Source organism: Anarhichas minor, unplaced genomic scaffold (assembly GCF_050575085.1).
Source record: "Anarhichas minor isolate MPS153535 unplaced genomic scaffold, ASM5057508v1 ptg000021l, whole genome shotgun sequence".
Taxonomy (NCBI): Eukaryota; Metazoa; Chordata; class Actinopteri; order Perciformes; family Anarhichadidae; genus Anarhichas; species Anarhichas minor.
In genome coordinates, this window is record NW_027466467.1 from 3,188,472 (window position 1) to 3,206,293 (window position 17,822).

At 42.4% G+C, this 17,822-nt stretch overlaps 1 protein-coding gene across 1 annotated transcript in view; it reads right to left on the reverse strand.

Annotated features, from left to right (window-relative positions):
- LOC142954842 (protein TMEPAI-like) overlaps positions 1-17,822 on the reverse strand; it is a 35,148-nt gene that overhangs the window by 7,740 nt on the left and 9,586 nt on the right. Inside the window, exons 2-4 of the mRNA XM_076096119.1 lie at positions 2,721-2,875; positions 771-824; positions 285-649 (exon numbers count right to left, since the gene is read on the reverse strand). Of these exons, the coding sequence (XP_075952234.1) occupies positions 285-649; positions 771-824; positions 2,721-2,875 (574 nt within the window). The remainder of the gene's footprint in view (positions 1-284; positions 650-770; positions 825-2,720; positions 2,876-17,822) is intronic.

The following is a 17,822-nucleotide window of genomic DNA, read 5'->3' on the forward strand; positions in this document are numbered from 1 at the left end:
CATTAAAGACTACAAAGTGGAAGACTACATAAAGAAAAGTAGGGCTAAAGCAACACCAATAGCCCGTTTCCACCACAGTAACTTTTCCAGGAGACCAGGACCCAGTAAAGGAACTTGGGATCTATTAAAGGAAATCAGGAACCTTGAGTCATTTTAGTCCCGGGACTACTTTTGGGGGGGTTAAAATGGCCCTGGAACTTAAATAAAGACCCTGGTCCCTGTGGTTGAAATGCAGTGAGTTCCCGCTCTGTGAGTGATTTGACTGACAACTTGTCCGTTGTTACCTGGCCTGCAGACAGGAGCTGGATGGGTTGATGGGGTGGGAGTCGAACACTGTTCGGTTGGGCGGCGCTCTGACCGACTCGCGGTTCAGCTCCATCTGTTGCTCCGGGTCCCGGAGCTGCAGGGTGCAGGGTCCCTGGTACGGCGGGGGCTCCTCCCCGTCCGAGAGGCAGATGGTGGGGGGGAGATCGATGAGGCTCTGGGGCAGGTAGGGATACGTCGGCTGGAAGCGACTCGGGGCGTACGTGTGCTGGAAGCGCTGGGACTGGAGCGGAGGCAGGGACTGGGACTGGGCGTGATGAGGCTCCCGCTGCAGGTAGGACGAGGGCACGCCTCTGTCCGGAGGGCGTGGGTTATACACCTGGTGCTGTTGTGAGGAAACACACCAGATTACTATCAAGTCACACTGTGTAACAATAAACTGAGTTCTAATAAACTAAGTTCTTGGTTGATTTCCGGTTAAGTTAACAAAATGTTACTTCACTCACCTCGTTCAGACCACCGTTTGTCCCCGTAGCCTCAGAAGACCACAGACTCCCCTCCTGAGAGAGACAGAGAGCATTCATGAAACATGTTGAGCAGCTTGTGTGCTTTATATTGTGTGATTAACGTTTCGACCACTAGAGGGCTCCGTTGGTGCACAACAAACACTCATCGCTACAGAGTCTGGTCTCAGTGAACCGTGTGGCTCTCACTGCCGAATCCTTTCTGTTTAATCCATCAGAGTGATGAGTCACTTCTTTGTCTCCACATCTTCTGACTTTTCGCTGATGTAATGACCCGATTTCCCCGCGTAGAATAATGAAGTCTCAGAATTACAACGCACTGTTGTGGAAATAATTTGAAATCGGTTTGACAAAAGCAGCGTCTTTGCTTCTATAAAAAATGTCTGGAAGGAAGTTTTCCTTCCAGACATTTTTTTTTTTTTGTTGTCTGGCGAGTTTTTCCTGCCGGTCTGCATGTGTGTCAGTGTGTCTGTCTGTTAATCCAAAATGAACTAGGACAATGACACCCCTGAGCTTATCAGGAGCTATGTGTGTGTATGTGTGTGTGTGTGTGTGTGTGTAGGATTATGCCTCATCCTTTACTCATGTCTTACTTGCAGACTGGAGCCACACACACATCAGTGATTCAGCAGCAGGTGATTCAGGGAGCACAAGTGAAGTCGTATGTTTGTAGAAGCCTCAGGTGTGTGTGTGTGTGTTTCTTGAAATAGTCTTAATGAAGGAATGAGTCAGTGTGTTAGTGTTCGCCTGCGGCAGCGTTTAATCACTGTGATCACATGGTGTCACTCGGCGCTCCTCAAACTCTGTTTTTCTTCTGATGGGTTTTTTTTTCATCAAGCGGAGACTCCCTCAGGCGTTTGTCATGCACCGGTCAATTTAGAGAATTTTGAAGAAAACATCCAAAAAACACATTTGGCTGTTTATTTGACTTCTTTGTCTGTTGGCATCTGCAGATTTCTGCTAAAATCACCAAAGTTACCATTAGATAATCACTCATTTACATATTTAAACAGGCAATTTTGGAAAACTTGTAATACAAAAAATGATTGTCTTAATGTGAGTAATCAACTGGGGAAATTTCATGGTGATATAAATTAGTACAATTTTTTTACCCCTATTCACTTGTCATTTTACAAAACAGATCTTTAAAATGAGTTTTCGCTAAATGAGTTTTTTCTCAGACTGAGCCAGAAATCTGCACTTCAGTAGCTCTTCCATACACCGAACTTTCCAGTTCAGTTCATATCTATATTCTTTATATTTTCTACAGAGGGGTTTGTTCAGATATCACTCATAGCACATAACATTTTATTCCCAACAATATGGCAGAAATTGAGTTGTTTTTCTTAGAGTTGTTCACAGTATTTTCTGCTCTCTGGGGTGATACAAAGAGACATCCAGCTTTATCCAATGTTCAGATTTCTGTTTTGGACATTTATGCAAATTAGTTTACATGCCTCATCGGATTTTTTATTTATTTTGATTTTGATTTTAATCAACTGGGAAGGTTTCATTGTGATATTTATTAACTCCGTAGGAAGTCAGTTTGAACCTGATGTTTTTATTGAATCGTGTAAAGATATTTTAAATGTTTCTATAGTGATATTTGAGTATGTTAAATCATTTTTGCCTGCTTTTGAATCCCACGCTCATTCAAGCTGTTTTTCATTTCCTGCTTTGATGTTTTTTCTTTTACTTAATATGTGCTGCGTTCTATTTGATCCACATGTTTAAACATTATATATTCATTTTTTTAGCTCATACATATTGGCTATCAAAGCTTGTTACATACTGTAGAACAGGAGTTGATACATTTTGACCTCAACGTAGCAGCTATTTCTCCATCATCATGTTAGTGTGGATAAACCACATCTGGATACGATCCACATCCAGCAGTGTCAGGACACACTGGGCGTAAACGCTTCGACTTACGTTGGCCAATGGCAGGTGTCTCCTGCGTGCGGGGGCGTGTCTGGACAGGAGGGAGCGTGCTGATAGGCGGTAGTGGTTCAGCAGACAGGTGATGACCACCACCATCACCATCATCACCACCACGATCACCAGGATCTGGACGAACTCCAGCTGGGCTGCAGCGACACAGAGACACAGGTTATCGGTTAGCGTAGTCCTACTCTGCTGCGGAGTTCTGTCAGGTCTGAGAGAAATGACCCCGATGATGTCATAGTGATGTAGTCTAATGAAAAGACTCCAACCAGTTGCATTATGGGAAGTGTAGGATGCAGTTTGTTTGGATCTTGACTCACGCTGTGGACTAAAAGTCAGGATGTTTTGTACAACGCAAAGAAAAACACTTTATTTAATAGCAGTAACATACTTGTATGTAACTTTTCTATTGTTACAGCATTATATGTGTTTAACAAAATGCTTCATCCAAATCAAAATACGGTTTATTTAGATTTTCGAAGGAATTTGCCTCGGTGTAAACAAATTAAGAGAAAATACAAAAATACGCCAAGTACTGCAAAAGTCAAGAACATAATAACTGAATAGTAAAAAAGCAAAACAAATATAAAAAATATTCTATAAACAATAAATACTAGAACAAACATGTACAATATAACTGTTTTACAATGAGAATTAATATAAAGACAATATTTTTTAAATTAAGAAAAGCAATTGCAGATATATGTACTCTGTACTAATCTCAAAGATATCAAATTATAAATCATACAAAGCCAACCACAGCGGAGAATTTATATTAAATAAAATATTATTTTATAGAATCAAACGATTGACATTTTTGCTTAAACCGATGAATTATCCATCTATTTAATCATCTTCAGTATTTGATACATTTAATGGTGGTTTGGGCTTCTTCATTGGGTTAAAAAATATACATATTTCTATTAATAAAAAATAGCAGCGTCAGTATCAGCAGTTTGCTATTTAAAAAGTATCTGATTGTGAATGCTGTGACTGAAAAGTGTCAATCCAACAACAAGGTTTGTGTGAAAAAAGGTTTTCAGACACAGTCCAGACAGAGATGTAGTCCTTATGTAGAGGACACACACACACACACACACACACACACACACACACACACACACACACACACACACACACACAGCTTTGTTTAGAGGCAGTCTGCTCGAACCCCCCTCCTGCTGCATCCACCACCCCCATCGACACCACACACACACACAAACGGAGCACTTTCTCACACTTTTGTTTTTTTCACAGGGAGCAGGCGGAGGTCAGGCCATGTCAGACAGAAGAACATAAAGTAGCCTGCAGACACCACACACACACACACGCACACACACACACGCACGCACGCACGCACACACACGCACGCACACACACACGCACGCACACACACACTGCAGGCTGCTTTTCAGACGGTTCACACCAGTTCTCACAGTCTTGTTATGTTCTTCTGACCAGCTGACCGTTACACGCAGACAGTCAGGTGACCCCTCGTAACCATTTCATAACCTTTTATGAATCCAACCATTCATACGGGATTCTCAAACTTGTACTTCACCCGCTTAGCTCCTCTGAAATGCTGAAATGACTTTAAAAACAAGATGAGGCTTCACAACACACTGCTTACCAGGTCGAGTGAAACATCCCCCTATAACCAGAACATGATCAACACACCAGCCAGAGAAGAGAACAACTCCAAACACCCGCTGTAGATCCTTGACATCCAATGCAGTCCTGACTCTTAGAGCAGACACTTGTACATGTGGACAGTAAGAGCCGGGGATCGAACCGCCGACCTCGCGGTAAACCTTGTGAACAACCAAAACCTTTCGAGGTTGAATACTCGAGGAAAGGAGTGAAGGAGATGCATGAAACCCTCTCATCACAGCTGATGTGACTGTGCATCATATCAGTGTCCCGATGCAGTACATTTATTGGAAACAACAGCACTTTTCTAATGTTTGTATAGCTAATCTCATCATTAACATCTAATAAGTCCTTTATGGTTATAGATCAGTTATAAACCATTCAAACTCCCAGCTTGTTTTCTGTCAAACTGTTTCAGACAACTCCACTGTCCTAAACAACGTTTAAAAAGGAAAACATGAGGAGTAACTTCTATAAGCAGCAGTATCAGTCCTTAGAATATAGAATCACAGCTGATCGACGATAGATTATTGTGTTCGGATGAGAAACTCACCACAGAGCTGCGTCTGAACACAGTTGTCATGGTTGTGAGTGCCTGATGACGGCTGCATAGTCCCTTTTCTCTACAAGACCTTCTCCCGTATAGATGTTTGTATTCCCGTGATGATAATAACCTGAAGATGTTTGCTTGTTTGTTTTCTCCCCAAACAACCAACAAAAATAAAAGAAACTAAAAAAAGACAAATGTTCCGACTGCAGTTAAACTCCGAGCTACACGTCCCGCGGACGCTCCGACACGACGTGTGTCCTCGCCGGGTGACACTCACACTCTGAGGGCCGACACTGCTTTGTCTGCAACTTCTTCTCTCTAAACATTCCCACACTGTCCACACACACACACACATTGAGGAAACAGCTGACCGAACCCCCACCACCACCTCTCAATAGCTGTGAACAAAAGGGGTCAATGTGAGGGAGGAGGGGAGGCGGAGACAGAGAGAGAGAGGGGGGAGAGAAGAAGAGGGGGAGTTGTGGGAGTGTCTGGGAGACACAGATGGGTCAGAGGGACAGACAGAATAATGATGAGAGAGAGAGAGAAAGGGAGACGGGGGAGTGAGGAGGGGGGAGTCTGATGCCTGAACTTCCTCTAAACAGAGCGAATCAGATATTAAGGAATTTAAAACAATAAACTTTGTAAAACTCATCGGTTGTAAACTTATCTGCTCAATATTGGGCGGCACGATTATGGCCAAATGATAACCACGATTATTGTTGATCAATATTAAGATCAGGATTACTTAACACGATTATTCACTGATCAAAGAGACAAAATAGTTGATATAATATGTATTTCTATATGTATATGTATTTCTATATAATATTTTATTGCACTTTCACACTTATATACACAGAGCGCTGCTTTCACTTCCGTATCGTCCGATCTTTGCACCAAAATAAGACCGGTCCTCATTCAGTGCGTAGAGGCAAAATATAAATAAAATGGAACCAAAACTTTTGGCTCTAAATGAAATGAAAGGAGCATCGCTTTCACTTTCTTATGAGAGTTGTGTATACATTCTACTTTGCATCAAGACTTGTTCAATAACACTTGAAATGAGGCTCTTCTTCATCTGAATTTTGTGAATTTTCGGAAAACACGAAAATGCAAAATACTCGCTTGAGAATATTATATATTATATATATTGTGAAAGGTAAGAACGGAAGGAGTGGATCTAGTATGTTCTGCGTTTGTCAAGGTTGAAATGAGTAATAAAGTTTGCTGTCTCGTGTTGCTGTTCTTTATAAAATACAAGCGCGACTCATCTCGTTCTGCACAACGTGTTTATTCGCAGTGCGAAAGATCATAAAAATCGACCTCGGCCTGATAAAATATTCATCTTCTGTGTGAAAGTATTCATTAAAAACAAACGCCTTAGGCCTTTAGGCGATGTATATGTTCTAATATGGTGTAGCAATACATACAATGTCTGAATATGAAGAAGGGTGTGAAGCAAAGGAACTCAATATTAGGCTTAGATCAATCAGGAGGGATCGGACAGAAATAGAGGATTCATCTTCAGAAGCCTGGAACTGAGTCCGTCTGTAAAGCTGTAATGCGTGAGGGTTAATGTGTGAACTGCTGCTACGCTAGCATGACACACACACACACACAATACACTATACTGAGTTCATAACCTGCATCAGACAGTCACATGGTACCACTTCCACCTTTCATTTTTTTAATATTGCATCAAGTCTTGAAAGAAAGAACGGGAGGAAGACGATCCACAATCGTCATTATTGTATTTACATGAAAACAGAGGGAAAGGATGAAGTGAAGGAAGCAAGGAGAGGTGCCGAGCGACAGGAGAGGTGGCGGAAAATAACACAAACACACACGCACACACACACACACGAGGAAACATAAACAAGCTAAAATAATGGAACGTAAACAGATTGCATTCCTCTGCTTGTTATAGAGAAGTGTTATTGTAGAAGGCAAAATGGAACAGACACTTAAACACACCGTGATGCCAGCCTCGCCATCTGTGTGAAGACACCCGGACCTCCACTGTGTGTGTGTGTGTGTGTGTGTGTGTGTGTGTGTGTGGGCGCATTGCCTGCTGACAGCTTGTCCGTCTCTCTGTTCCGTCAGCTGGTGCTGAACTTCGTCCTTTCAGCCAAAACACTCCCACAACTCCTATCTCCTTTCCTTCCCTCCTCTCTTGTCTGTCTTACATTTCACACTCAAACACAACAACACCTCGTTCTTCTTGTTGCTTCATACGTATGTTTATATTTCTTACTTTGTGTGAAGCAAATGTAAAATGGAAGTTTAATTTTGCCCACATTGCCAAAAACACAAGACTCTCTTGCTGTATTGACAGTGAATTTGAGTGACAGAAATATTTCTTAATATTTTGGTTGTGTTTGTTTCCCCATTTATTTCTGTCAATAAGTTCAGGCGGCAACCTGCGGTTAAATGCTTAAAACCTGCATTCTCGCTAATGTCCATCAGGGGGCGACTCCTCTGATTGTATAGAAGTCTATGAGAAACTGTGTGTGTAGGTGTGTGTGTGTGTGTGTGTGTGTGTGTGTGTGTGTGTGTGTGTGTGTGTGTGTGTGTGTGTGTGTGTGTGTGTGTGTGTGCCAGCCTGCAGTAAAACTTGTCCGCTCCCAACTGGGGAGGTCAGCGGGTCAGTCAGCAGACCTCCTCCCTCCTTTCCTATTTTTTCATGCTCTCCCTTTTCTCTCTCGTGCTTCTTCCTTCCTTCATTTCCTGCCGTCTCCCCTTCCTCCCTCTTACCTCACTCCTTCCATTCTGCACACTAACAGACCTTTTTATTTTTTAATGTCGTGTTTCCATCCAGATGTTCTGCACGTTGGAAGAGAAATTCCAAAAAAAAAGGTGGAACAAGATTACATAATAATATCGGTACAGCACTTTATTTCCACTTCAGCGAAGCAGAAAGCAAAAAACACTTATTGTTGAATATTCAGGCACATTTTCAACTCTGAATAAACATAAAAAGGAATATTCACTTTCTTTTCTTTCTCTCTTCCTCAGCTATTCCACCTACTTTCTCTCCCTATCCTCTCTACTCTTCCTTTCAATTTGTTTTTTTTTGGCATGACAAAAAAAATCATTTTTAAAGCAACGGTGAAAAACATCCTTTAGGCCAAAACATGTCTCAGTGAAGAGACACAATAACACTGTTTCTTTACCGCCGAGCCAAACTGCACTCTGGGTTTACTGCGTTTCATTTGTCACTTCTTCTTTTTTGTGCCAAAATAAAGCTTCTTCCACTAACAAAATTTTGCATCTGCTCCATTTTTTAATAATGCTTCTTTTATGACTGCATCCAGAAATACTGAGGTTATAAGGTCTTTCATTTGAACAGATTCCTTCAACTTCTCTTTTCTGCAAACATTGTATTCATTTAAAAACAGCAGCATGTTCCACAGTTTCTCTTCATGAAGGTCTAAAAGATTTTCAAAGGGTTTTCTACCCTTTTCTTGATTCATATTTTTGGCTTAAAACTGTAAAAAGTAAAAGCATTTGTATCCGTCTGTTTTTTAAAACACCACACCCTGTATATCTTTTAATTGTAACATGTAAACTTGGGTCAGTGTTTACTTCCTGTCAGCTGATGTCATTCATTGGTTTGTGGGTGGCTGTTTTGAAGCCTCGAGTTCGTCATTTTGATCATCACCATCTTGGATTTTGGCCGTTGCCATCTTAGTGTTTTGCAACAGTGAACAGAAGTGACCATATTTGGACTGCGGAGGAGAGCGGATGTAGAGACGCTGTATACGGCTCTGGTAGAGACCTGTCAATCACAAGGTAGCCCCGCCCAAAAGCCTACCCCCATAATTCACTAAATGAACATCATGCTGTATTGAAGAAGACTTGAAACTAGAGATTGAGACCATAAACTCATGTTTACAATGTTTACTGAGGTAATAAATCAAGAGAGAAGTAGAGTCATTTTCTCATAGACTTCTATACAACCAGAGGAGTCGCCCCCTGGTGGTCAGTAGAGATAATGCAAGTCCAAAGACACTTCCTTATCGGCTTCACTCGACAGAACCGGAGGTTGCCGCCTGTAGACAATAGAGTTACTAACGGGTGTTCAGGACTTCAGGAAAATACCTAAATGTTGCATTATGGGAAATGTAGGAGTTTTGGAGCTTGATAGGAACTAAAGGTTAGGATATCTCGGCCTCCGCTGCATCAATTTTGACCAGGATTTTTTAAATATATTTTTTATATATATATAGAATCCCCCGACATTATGGAAGTATAATACTAAATTACATGGGTACCCCTTTAATACACATGCTCCTGCTGTGGGTGGATTACTGACCTCATCTGACAGGATTTGCAGTTCTTTTTACTTGCCTAGTGCAACTTAAAAGCAAAAGAAAACCACTAGAACATTTTCACTTCTCGGAGAGAGACTGCAGATCTGCGGTGGTGTCTAGACAGGAACGAGGCTGTGAGCAGACACTCCATGGTTAATCTGAAGCAATTAGCTCATTTGTCATCCGCTGCAGGCTCTTCGTCTATCTGCCTCCTCCTCCTCCTCCTCCTTCTCCTGCATTCAGCTAAAGGTCACAGGCGGTCATTGCCGAGTCAGATGGCTCGGAGAGAGCAGACAGACAGAGAGAGGGGGGGGCAGGGGTGGAAAAGAGGGGAGGTAGGAGAGGGAGGCAGGGAGGAAGAAAATATGGTCGGAAGGAGGGCAGGAGGCAAGGAGGGAGTGGAGGAAAAGGATGGAAAGAAGTAAGAGAGGATGCATGAAGGAGGCAGTAGAGGAAGCAGGAAGGAGGGAGGCTGGAAGTCAATCAGAATTAGGGGTGCTGGGAGAGAGTCAAGCGTGTATAATTATGCTAAATGCTGCAAGACGTTCATGGGTTTTATGCTTTCATTTTGAATCCAAAATTGAGAGCGGAAAGATGTCCTGCAGTTCATCGTACAGTAGTTTATAACAATGACGATCACATACCAGTCAGCAGAGACTCCAGTCTGTGTTGCAGTTCATATTCGCTTCACAGATAACCTCAGAATGTTTCTACAGAGCTACACACATTTTTGTCTCGTCTCCACTTCGCCTCACTTAGAACCCAGCTGGAGAAACCTCTAGTTACCGGATCTATGTTCATGTAATCCAGAGCTATATCACCAAATCACATTTTGTACAGTGTCGCTGCACAGCGGCGGTTAATTACAGTTAAATCACATATACACTCTGTATATGTTCATGGACTGAACTCTCTACAGGAGTCTGTCTGTCTTTGGGTTATTTTAATTCATTTCAACGAGTCTGAGAACACTTTGCAGGAAGTGTTATAAAAAGACTGTTGCAACGTCTCCTCGCGGTTCATATGATATTTTACGAAAATGTATTCTTTCTCCTACGAATGTCCGGCAACACGTGTCAATTTCCGCTCGTCAGATGCTTACAGTCTTTTTTAAGCGATCTTCCGTCTTCACATGAACTGACCTGATAAGGTTTAGGCTGCAAAACTATTACGTAAGCTTTCGGAAAAGATTGTGGTTTGCGTTACAATAACTACAGAAGTGGCGTTGCTTAAGTATAGAAGTTATGAGGAATAAATCAACATTGACTTCTGGTTTCACAGACAACAGCAGAGTCCTGTGTGAATGTCTGGCGTTTGTCGCTCTTTATACTTCCTGGTTCAACATTACACATAGATTTGATACAAATTGATTACTGGATGTATGCTAATTAAAGTGCATATATTTTTGTATGTATAGCTATGCATAGTGTATGAGAACAGCCTGCAAGTTGATAATTTATAGATAGAAACAAGTAAATTCTGGTGTATATCTCGTAAAAAAAGGGTGTCAAATATCAATTTAAACTTATTAAATTCTCCTTTTATTATGCCTGATTTTAGAGGGTGCTGCAGCCCTCTCAGCTCTCCTTCATCCATCAATGGAAGGAAAGGATGAATAAAACTAAAGGAATGACAGAAAATCTATGAGACAAGGAGAAAGAAAAGAAATAGTTCTCGAGGGACAGATGGAAAGAAGTAGACAGAAAGAGGGAAGAAGTGATGCAGGAAGGCTGGAAGAGAAAATAGTTTAGATGTGAGCAACTAAAGGAGAGAGGAAAAGAGGAGGCGAGGAAAGAGAAAGAGTTGAAAAATTGAAAAATTAATGACGGAAAGAGAAGAAAGGGCGAAAAGGAAGGGGAAAAGGGCAGGAAGGGAGAGATAAGCACCCCCCCCCCCCCCCCTTCTGCTTTCTCAGTCCTGGGATGACTCGACAGTCTGGGTAGTCAGAAATAGCACAGACAGCTGTGTGTGTGTGTGTGTGTGAGCGAGAGAGAGAGAGAGAGTTATAGGTCATAGGTGCACACAGTTTGCTTGCTTGCCAATTTCCATGAGAAAGGCTATAGGGGGTGGAAGAGGGGGACACACACACACACACACACACACACACACACACACACACACACACACACACACACACACACACACACACACACACACACACACACACACACACACACACACACACACACACACACACACACACACACACACACACACACACACACACACACACACACACACACACACACACACACACACACAATTGACTTTGGAAGCCACGGTCATGGTGCAGCCAACAAGTGTGGGAACTTTGGTCCACAAAACTCCCACTATTGGTTTCAACAGTGGGAAAACGGAGAGGGAGGTGTGTGTGTGGTTGTGTGTAGTTGAGGGGGTCAATTATCATCCCTTCCTCATGTTTCTATCCGTCTTTTTCTTTCTCGTCTCTCTATCTTCTGTCTAAATGTGACAAATTAATGTGCCCCATATCACAGATTTAAAATTCATATAGAATTACTGTGTTGTCATGAAGTCGTCCCACTCATTGATTTGAAGCGTTTCCTACATATGGATCTCATGGTGTGTATTGTCCCATCAACCAGCCCTACACAGCAGACTGGGACACAGTAGAGTAGTAGATAGAAGTACTAGAGGTGCAGAAACAGAGTACTGGATGAGTGGACTCGTGTTGAAGGGAAGAGAGAGGAGCATTAGTCTAAATTTAGCATTCTAATCCAGGGAACTCCCATGTTAAACGCTCTGTGAGTGAAGTTCACTTCCCCCTGGTTAAGCAGCGACGCAGCGTGTGCTGTATACCTCTGGCTTTTATTGTGAACGGTTGAAAACCGGAAGTGAGCTCTGCTCACATTAAATTAAATCAAACTTTTGGATTTGTCTCGATCGCGCTGCGCTCTCTCTCTACTCTCGTCTGTCTGACATGTTTCCTTCAGCGCAATGCATGATGGTAGAAAGAGTTTGGTTAGTGACCATCGGTGCAGTGAGGGGGTCACATACTCTTTTGGGACTAATATGAATAATATTAAATGCTTTTGAAAACAAGTTTCAAGTTCAGACTTCAGTGTAATCTTTGGCATTTTTTATGCAGTTGGTATTTTGATCATGTCTGAATTTTAGGACGCTCACTACAAATTAGCTTACTGACAACACACCTGTACAGCAGAGCCACTGACTATTCTTTCATTGACAAATTTGACTGCTTCCCGAGCAAAGGTACCTCTGTCGTTCGTCTGTTCATCTGAATATATGACAATCTTTGCTGTAGGCATTAAGTTCATTGTGCTCGTACTAATTCTATTTATAGTAAGGATAGATTTATTTTCCACACAAGTGCCATACAAGATCGATGTGTCTGTGTTTAAAGTATCATTGTTGAAATGATATGGGATTGTATTTGATAGATGTAGAACGCAATCTAGACATTAAGAGGTTTGCAGCAAGAACATTTTAGTAACTGGGCCTCTTTGAACTTGAATTGATGTCATGACATAGAGGGTCACCACTACTGGGTAGAGCTGAGAGTGAACATCGTGTAGCTGTGAAGGTGACCGTTTTGAGTTGACATCACGCCTCTAAACACACCTCCGTGGCTCACTGATCACGAGGAACACGCTCGGCTGGTAAAGAGCAACACGGATGATCAGCTGATGAGGAGTCGGTCAAAGCTTCCCAGTGTGCTGCAGCTTGAAGAACAGTTGTGTGCATCACTAGCGAGATGTTAAGTCTTTCTTATGTTTGTTTCTGAGTGAGTTTGAAGAGCACTGTTTTATCAGCACTTTCTGCCTCGCTATGCTGACTCATCAGAATGATGCAACGTTATGAAAAATGATTTCAAAGAAAAACTAAATACATTATTTGTAGTTTTATGTTCCAGGGCTTTCTCCTGGAAGCGTTTCTGTTATTGAGGTGGACTGTGGGTTTGTTTGAAGCTGAAATAAAGACACAACGTCTCCACACTGTTTACGTCGGCTGCTCTTCACCAGCATGTAGGCGGTAACAGCCAAACCAGTCATTTTCCTTTTCAGCACCAGGGACGTAGAAATAATGTCGACTAGAATTAGATAAATGACTCAAGTAGCTGCTGCTAATATTTAAGTCACTCTTCTAATATGTTGTAACTTTCTCATTTTTTCCCGGCTTACATTATTTGATTTAGTTTATTGTCTTGTGGTGGCGATTGAACATCTTAAAATGTACTTCTCCAAAGATGAAACAGAAAGTAATAATTTGAAAAACAACATAAAATGCATAAAGCAGACCACTGCGTGAATGACACGTAGATACCAAGATGTGTGTTTAAACGCTCGTGTTATTTCTGTGTTTTAATGTCGCCACACACAGCAAATAAAACAAATAGAAATGAAGTAGAAGTCTGGTGTTGTGCTGACATCAGAAACACTGGTAACATGGAGACCAAACACAGACATCTAGTGCTGTAACGGACACACACGGCCATTAATGTTAACAATGGAAAAAGTGAGAGAGTGTAAAGTCCAACAGAAATCACTTAGAGTCACACTCACACACACACACACTGATCCTCTGTGTACTAGCTGACCTGCAGAGCAGTCTGTCTGAAACATATGAAAATCAAACCTCATTATCAGGTGCTTGTCTGGCTCTCTCGCTCTGTGTGTGTGTGTGTGTGTGTGTGTGTGTGTGTGTGTGTGTGTGTGTGTTGCTCATTAGAATTCTAGCCAGAAGGAGCTAGACTACCCCTGTCGTCTCGCACCCCCGCACACACACAGACACACACTCGGTCCTCCGCACACAGACGCACACTGTTCATTTGAATGTGAAAGAAAGTGGGAAGTCAGACAGAGTCGCGCAGGGCAGGTCACATGCAGAGGGCTGTGTGTGTGTGTGTGTGTGTGTGTGTGTGTGTGTGTGTGTGTGTGTGTGTGTGTGTGTGTGTGTGTGTGTGTGATGGCTGTGATCCAACGTGATACTAGACATAACAACAATCATTAACAGTCTCTCAGCGGTGGGTGTATGAGCACACACAGCGCACCAGAGAAGTAATTAGTTAAATCCCTGCAGTCAGTAGTGCCAAATATACTGTCCCTCGAGCCAAAGCGTTTAAATCTAAAATCTATACAAAATATACATCAAGATTTCTACATTTATCTTAAGAAGGATTAACATTTCCTTAGGGCTGCCACTAAGGGTTATTTTTATTCCAGATTAATCTGCTGATTATTTTCCTCAATTATGGATTTCATCATTGGGTCTTTGAATCAAGAGGAACAGTTTTCTAAAGGTGACGTCATCGACTGTCTCGTTGCGTCCGACCGACCATCCAAAAGATTTTAGTTCGTTAGGTTAAAGACTCTGGACTCGTGGACCGGACTTCGATTGAGCGTCTGGCTGGATGCTGTGCTTGTTGTTGCTGTTATCAGTTTAAATATGTGGGATCCAGACTTTATGTAAAGAAGATTGCGATGAGAGTAAATTCAGGTGTGTCTGTAATTTGATAACATCGGTTTCACTTTGACTTTTATCCTTACGTCAACATTGTTGGTAATTTCTCAAGAACTTATAAACAGAATTAAACAGCCAATAATGTAAAAACGTCCTCCCAAAGCTCCGTTAATAGTTTTTTCAGATGACTCATGACTTTCACAACCAGCCAGAATGTTCATTAATAACAAGCTGGCGGTCATTGTCTAAAGGTTCGTAGACTTTCTTGCACTTTTATCTTCTTCTGGGAGCATTAAAGGTGCTTCAGTGGTTACAACCGCTGAGACGACAAGAATCAAGGTCAAATCTGTGTGAGATCAAGCCTGCAGAGGAAGCGTGTGTGTGCGTGTGCGTGCGTGCGTGCGTGCGTGCGTGCGTGCGTGCGTGCGTGCGTGCGTGCGTGCGTGCGTGCGTGCGTGCCAGACATGGTGTCCCTGTCCAAACAGAGTTTTTCGACAAAACCAAAACCAGCTCTGCCGGTCCTCACACACACAAACACACACACACCTGGCTAGACACAACAATGTCTGAATGCTTTTAATGTCTGACCCTGTGTGTGTGTGTGTGTGTGTGTGTGTGTGTCTGGGAAAATCAATTTCACATTAATAAACAATGGTGATGAATTGAAAGCACGTCTCACTGTGGCTACAGTTTACATGAATGTGTGTTGGATAAATGGGTCAATATTATAAATAATGCTAATGTATTACACGGACATGTAGTGTTCAGTGTGTGTGTGTGTGTGTGTGTGTGTGTGTGTGTGTGTGTCGTGACACAACAGGCTGTGGTCTCAGCGCTCTTATCAACCACCTTGTATCGAGCTGCAGTCAGTCAGCAGTTTCCAGTAAACCAGCTCTGATAAACACCGTAAACCACCTGCCCAGCACCACACGTTGGAGACCAGCTGGTGAAGGAAGTGGAACATCACGCAGCTAAAGAGACGGATGTTTTACTTTAGACTTGGTGGAGATCAAACGAGAGCAAAAACGAGAGTGACTACGGGAATTTGATTATGTTAATTAAAGCTTATTTGAGGCATTTTGGAGTCTCAGGTGGCTAGCTGCGAGCTAGCTGCTCTGCTGTGGCACCATGAATGTATAAAGAGAACTCTATAATGATGGAGACGGGGCCTCCGTTCATTCCTGTGAAAGTTGCTCATTGGTGCATGAAGCACAAAAAAGTAGATTCGGAAAAAATTAGCTGGAACTTCTAAGACCTAATGATATAAATAAAGGTCATTCTGGAATACGTACCGAGAGGTTAATTTACCTAAAAGGAAAACATCTGCTGAGTTATAGAAGTCTCTTTCCCATGTAAGTCTGTGGGAAAATCTTTTTGCGCCCCATGGCATCACGTGATGTGCCCGGAGGTTGTTTATGCAGTCTATGGGTGTCACAAGTGGACATTGCTTCATTTTAAAAGGAGACAAGCCAAAAAAAGGTTGAGGACCACTTCAGTAGACGACAGTCATATCTAAGTTTAAGACACTTCCCTAGCTCCATGCTTTCTTCAGCACACAACGTTATCTACATTGCAATCATTTAGGATTTCATTTGTCCATTCGACTCTCCATCCACCACCGCGCTGCGCTCAGCAACGGCACAAAGACGTGAATGCTTTAATCCTTCATTCAGTTATACCGTTGAGCAAGACACAGAAGCTTCACCTCACAGTGGAAACACCTGGCTGTGAATAGATCTTTTCTTTCCGTAAAAGACTCGGCTCAAATCAGCTCAGATCCTCCGCGTGAATCAACTCGCCCTCTCTTGTGTGTGTGTGCGTGTGTGTGTGTGTGTGTGTGTGTGTGTGTGTGTGTGTGAGAAAGATAACCACTGCTTTAGACAAAACAAAAATGTCTGCAGACACCCAAACAAGATCAGTGTAACAAAGCCGTTCAAATGAAGCGTAGCGAGGAGAGACTTCAAAAAAAGGAAAAGGAGGTGCGGCGAAGCAAAACATATTTAACTGTCTGGGTATTTCGGGTCGGAATTTTTGGCGGTTTGAATATCAAAAACAGAATTCCTGCTGGTCTAAAAAGGCCTCTCAAGTCAACGTTCATCACGTGTGACGTCTGGCAAAAACAGAAAAGAAAAGCAACGTGCACCTGGAAAGTCTGTTTCTCGTTCCGTCTCTGCCGTGGATGACATTCCCATGAACTCAACTTCACGGCTGACGGTGACTTAAAGCGTCAACATTTCTTTCCAGCATCGGTGTCACAAATGTTTACCATGAGCGGATCGGTAGTTGAGTAATGAAGGCTTAATGCATGGATGGCAAACAAGCTGGGAAACTGGCTCTGTGCCCTTCGGAGCACAAAACGATATGGGCCTCTCATGTATGTATATGTGTGTGTGTGTGTGTGTGTGTGTGTGTGTGCGTGTGTGTGTGCCAGCTGGCAAGGCCTACCCTCTCTCCACTGGACGAGGTGTGGGAGGCTGTTGGACACATTGCGAGCAGCGATTGCGCTTCGGATGTTGCCAAGAATCTGTCAGCTCAGGTGTGACGGGAGCCATTTTATTTGTATTTAACTTGTTGGCTCAGAGGTCTCTAGACTCTATCCATACGTTCGTAAGAGGCACAAAAAAAACAAACTTTTAAGAAGCTCCTTAAACTTTACAAATCGTCCTCTTCTTCAGACTCTCAAGGATAAAGGAAAGAAAAGGCATTTCTCATTTTAAGGCCTTGAGGTTGAATTGGATCAAGACATTGTGCTCAGAGCAACATTTGGGTGAGGTCAAACCTTGATCAGACACCTGAATAAATCATGTTCTTTATTTCTTTAATATCTTTTTGGCCCGTCATCATCGTCTACTTGCACTGCACGTTCAAGGTCATCACGATGACTTTAATTAAGTCTTAATTGATATGTTTAAATTAATACATTCGTCTGACTCCACGGATGCTCAGAGCTCAATCTTTTTGATATTTTCCTTCTCCCTTTAGTTCCGTTTTGGCCTCTAAGATCTAACCAAGGACCCCTTTCATCACCACGACCGCTGCGCACAAACTTTCACTACCTTCCTTAGAACTGCTGGTCTGCAGATGAAAAGTACATTTGCCCTTCTACTGCCACATACCACATGACAATAAACATAA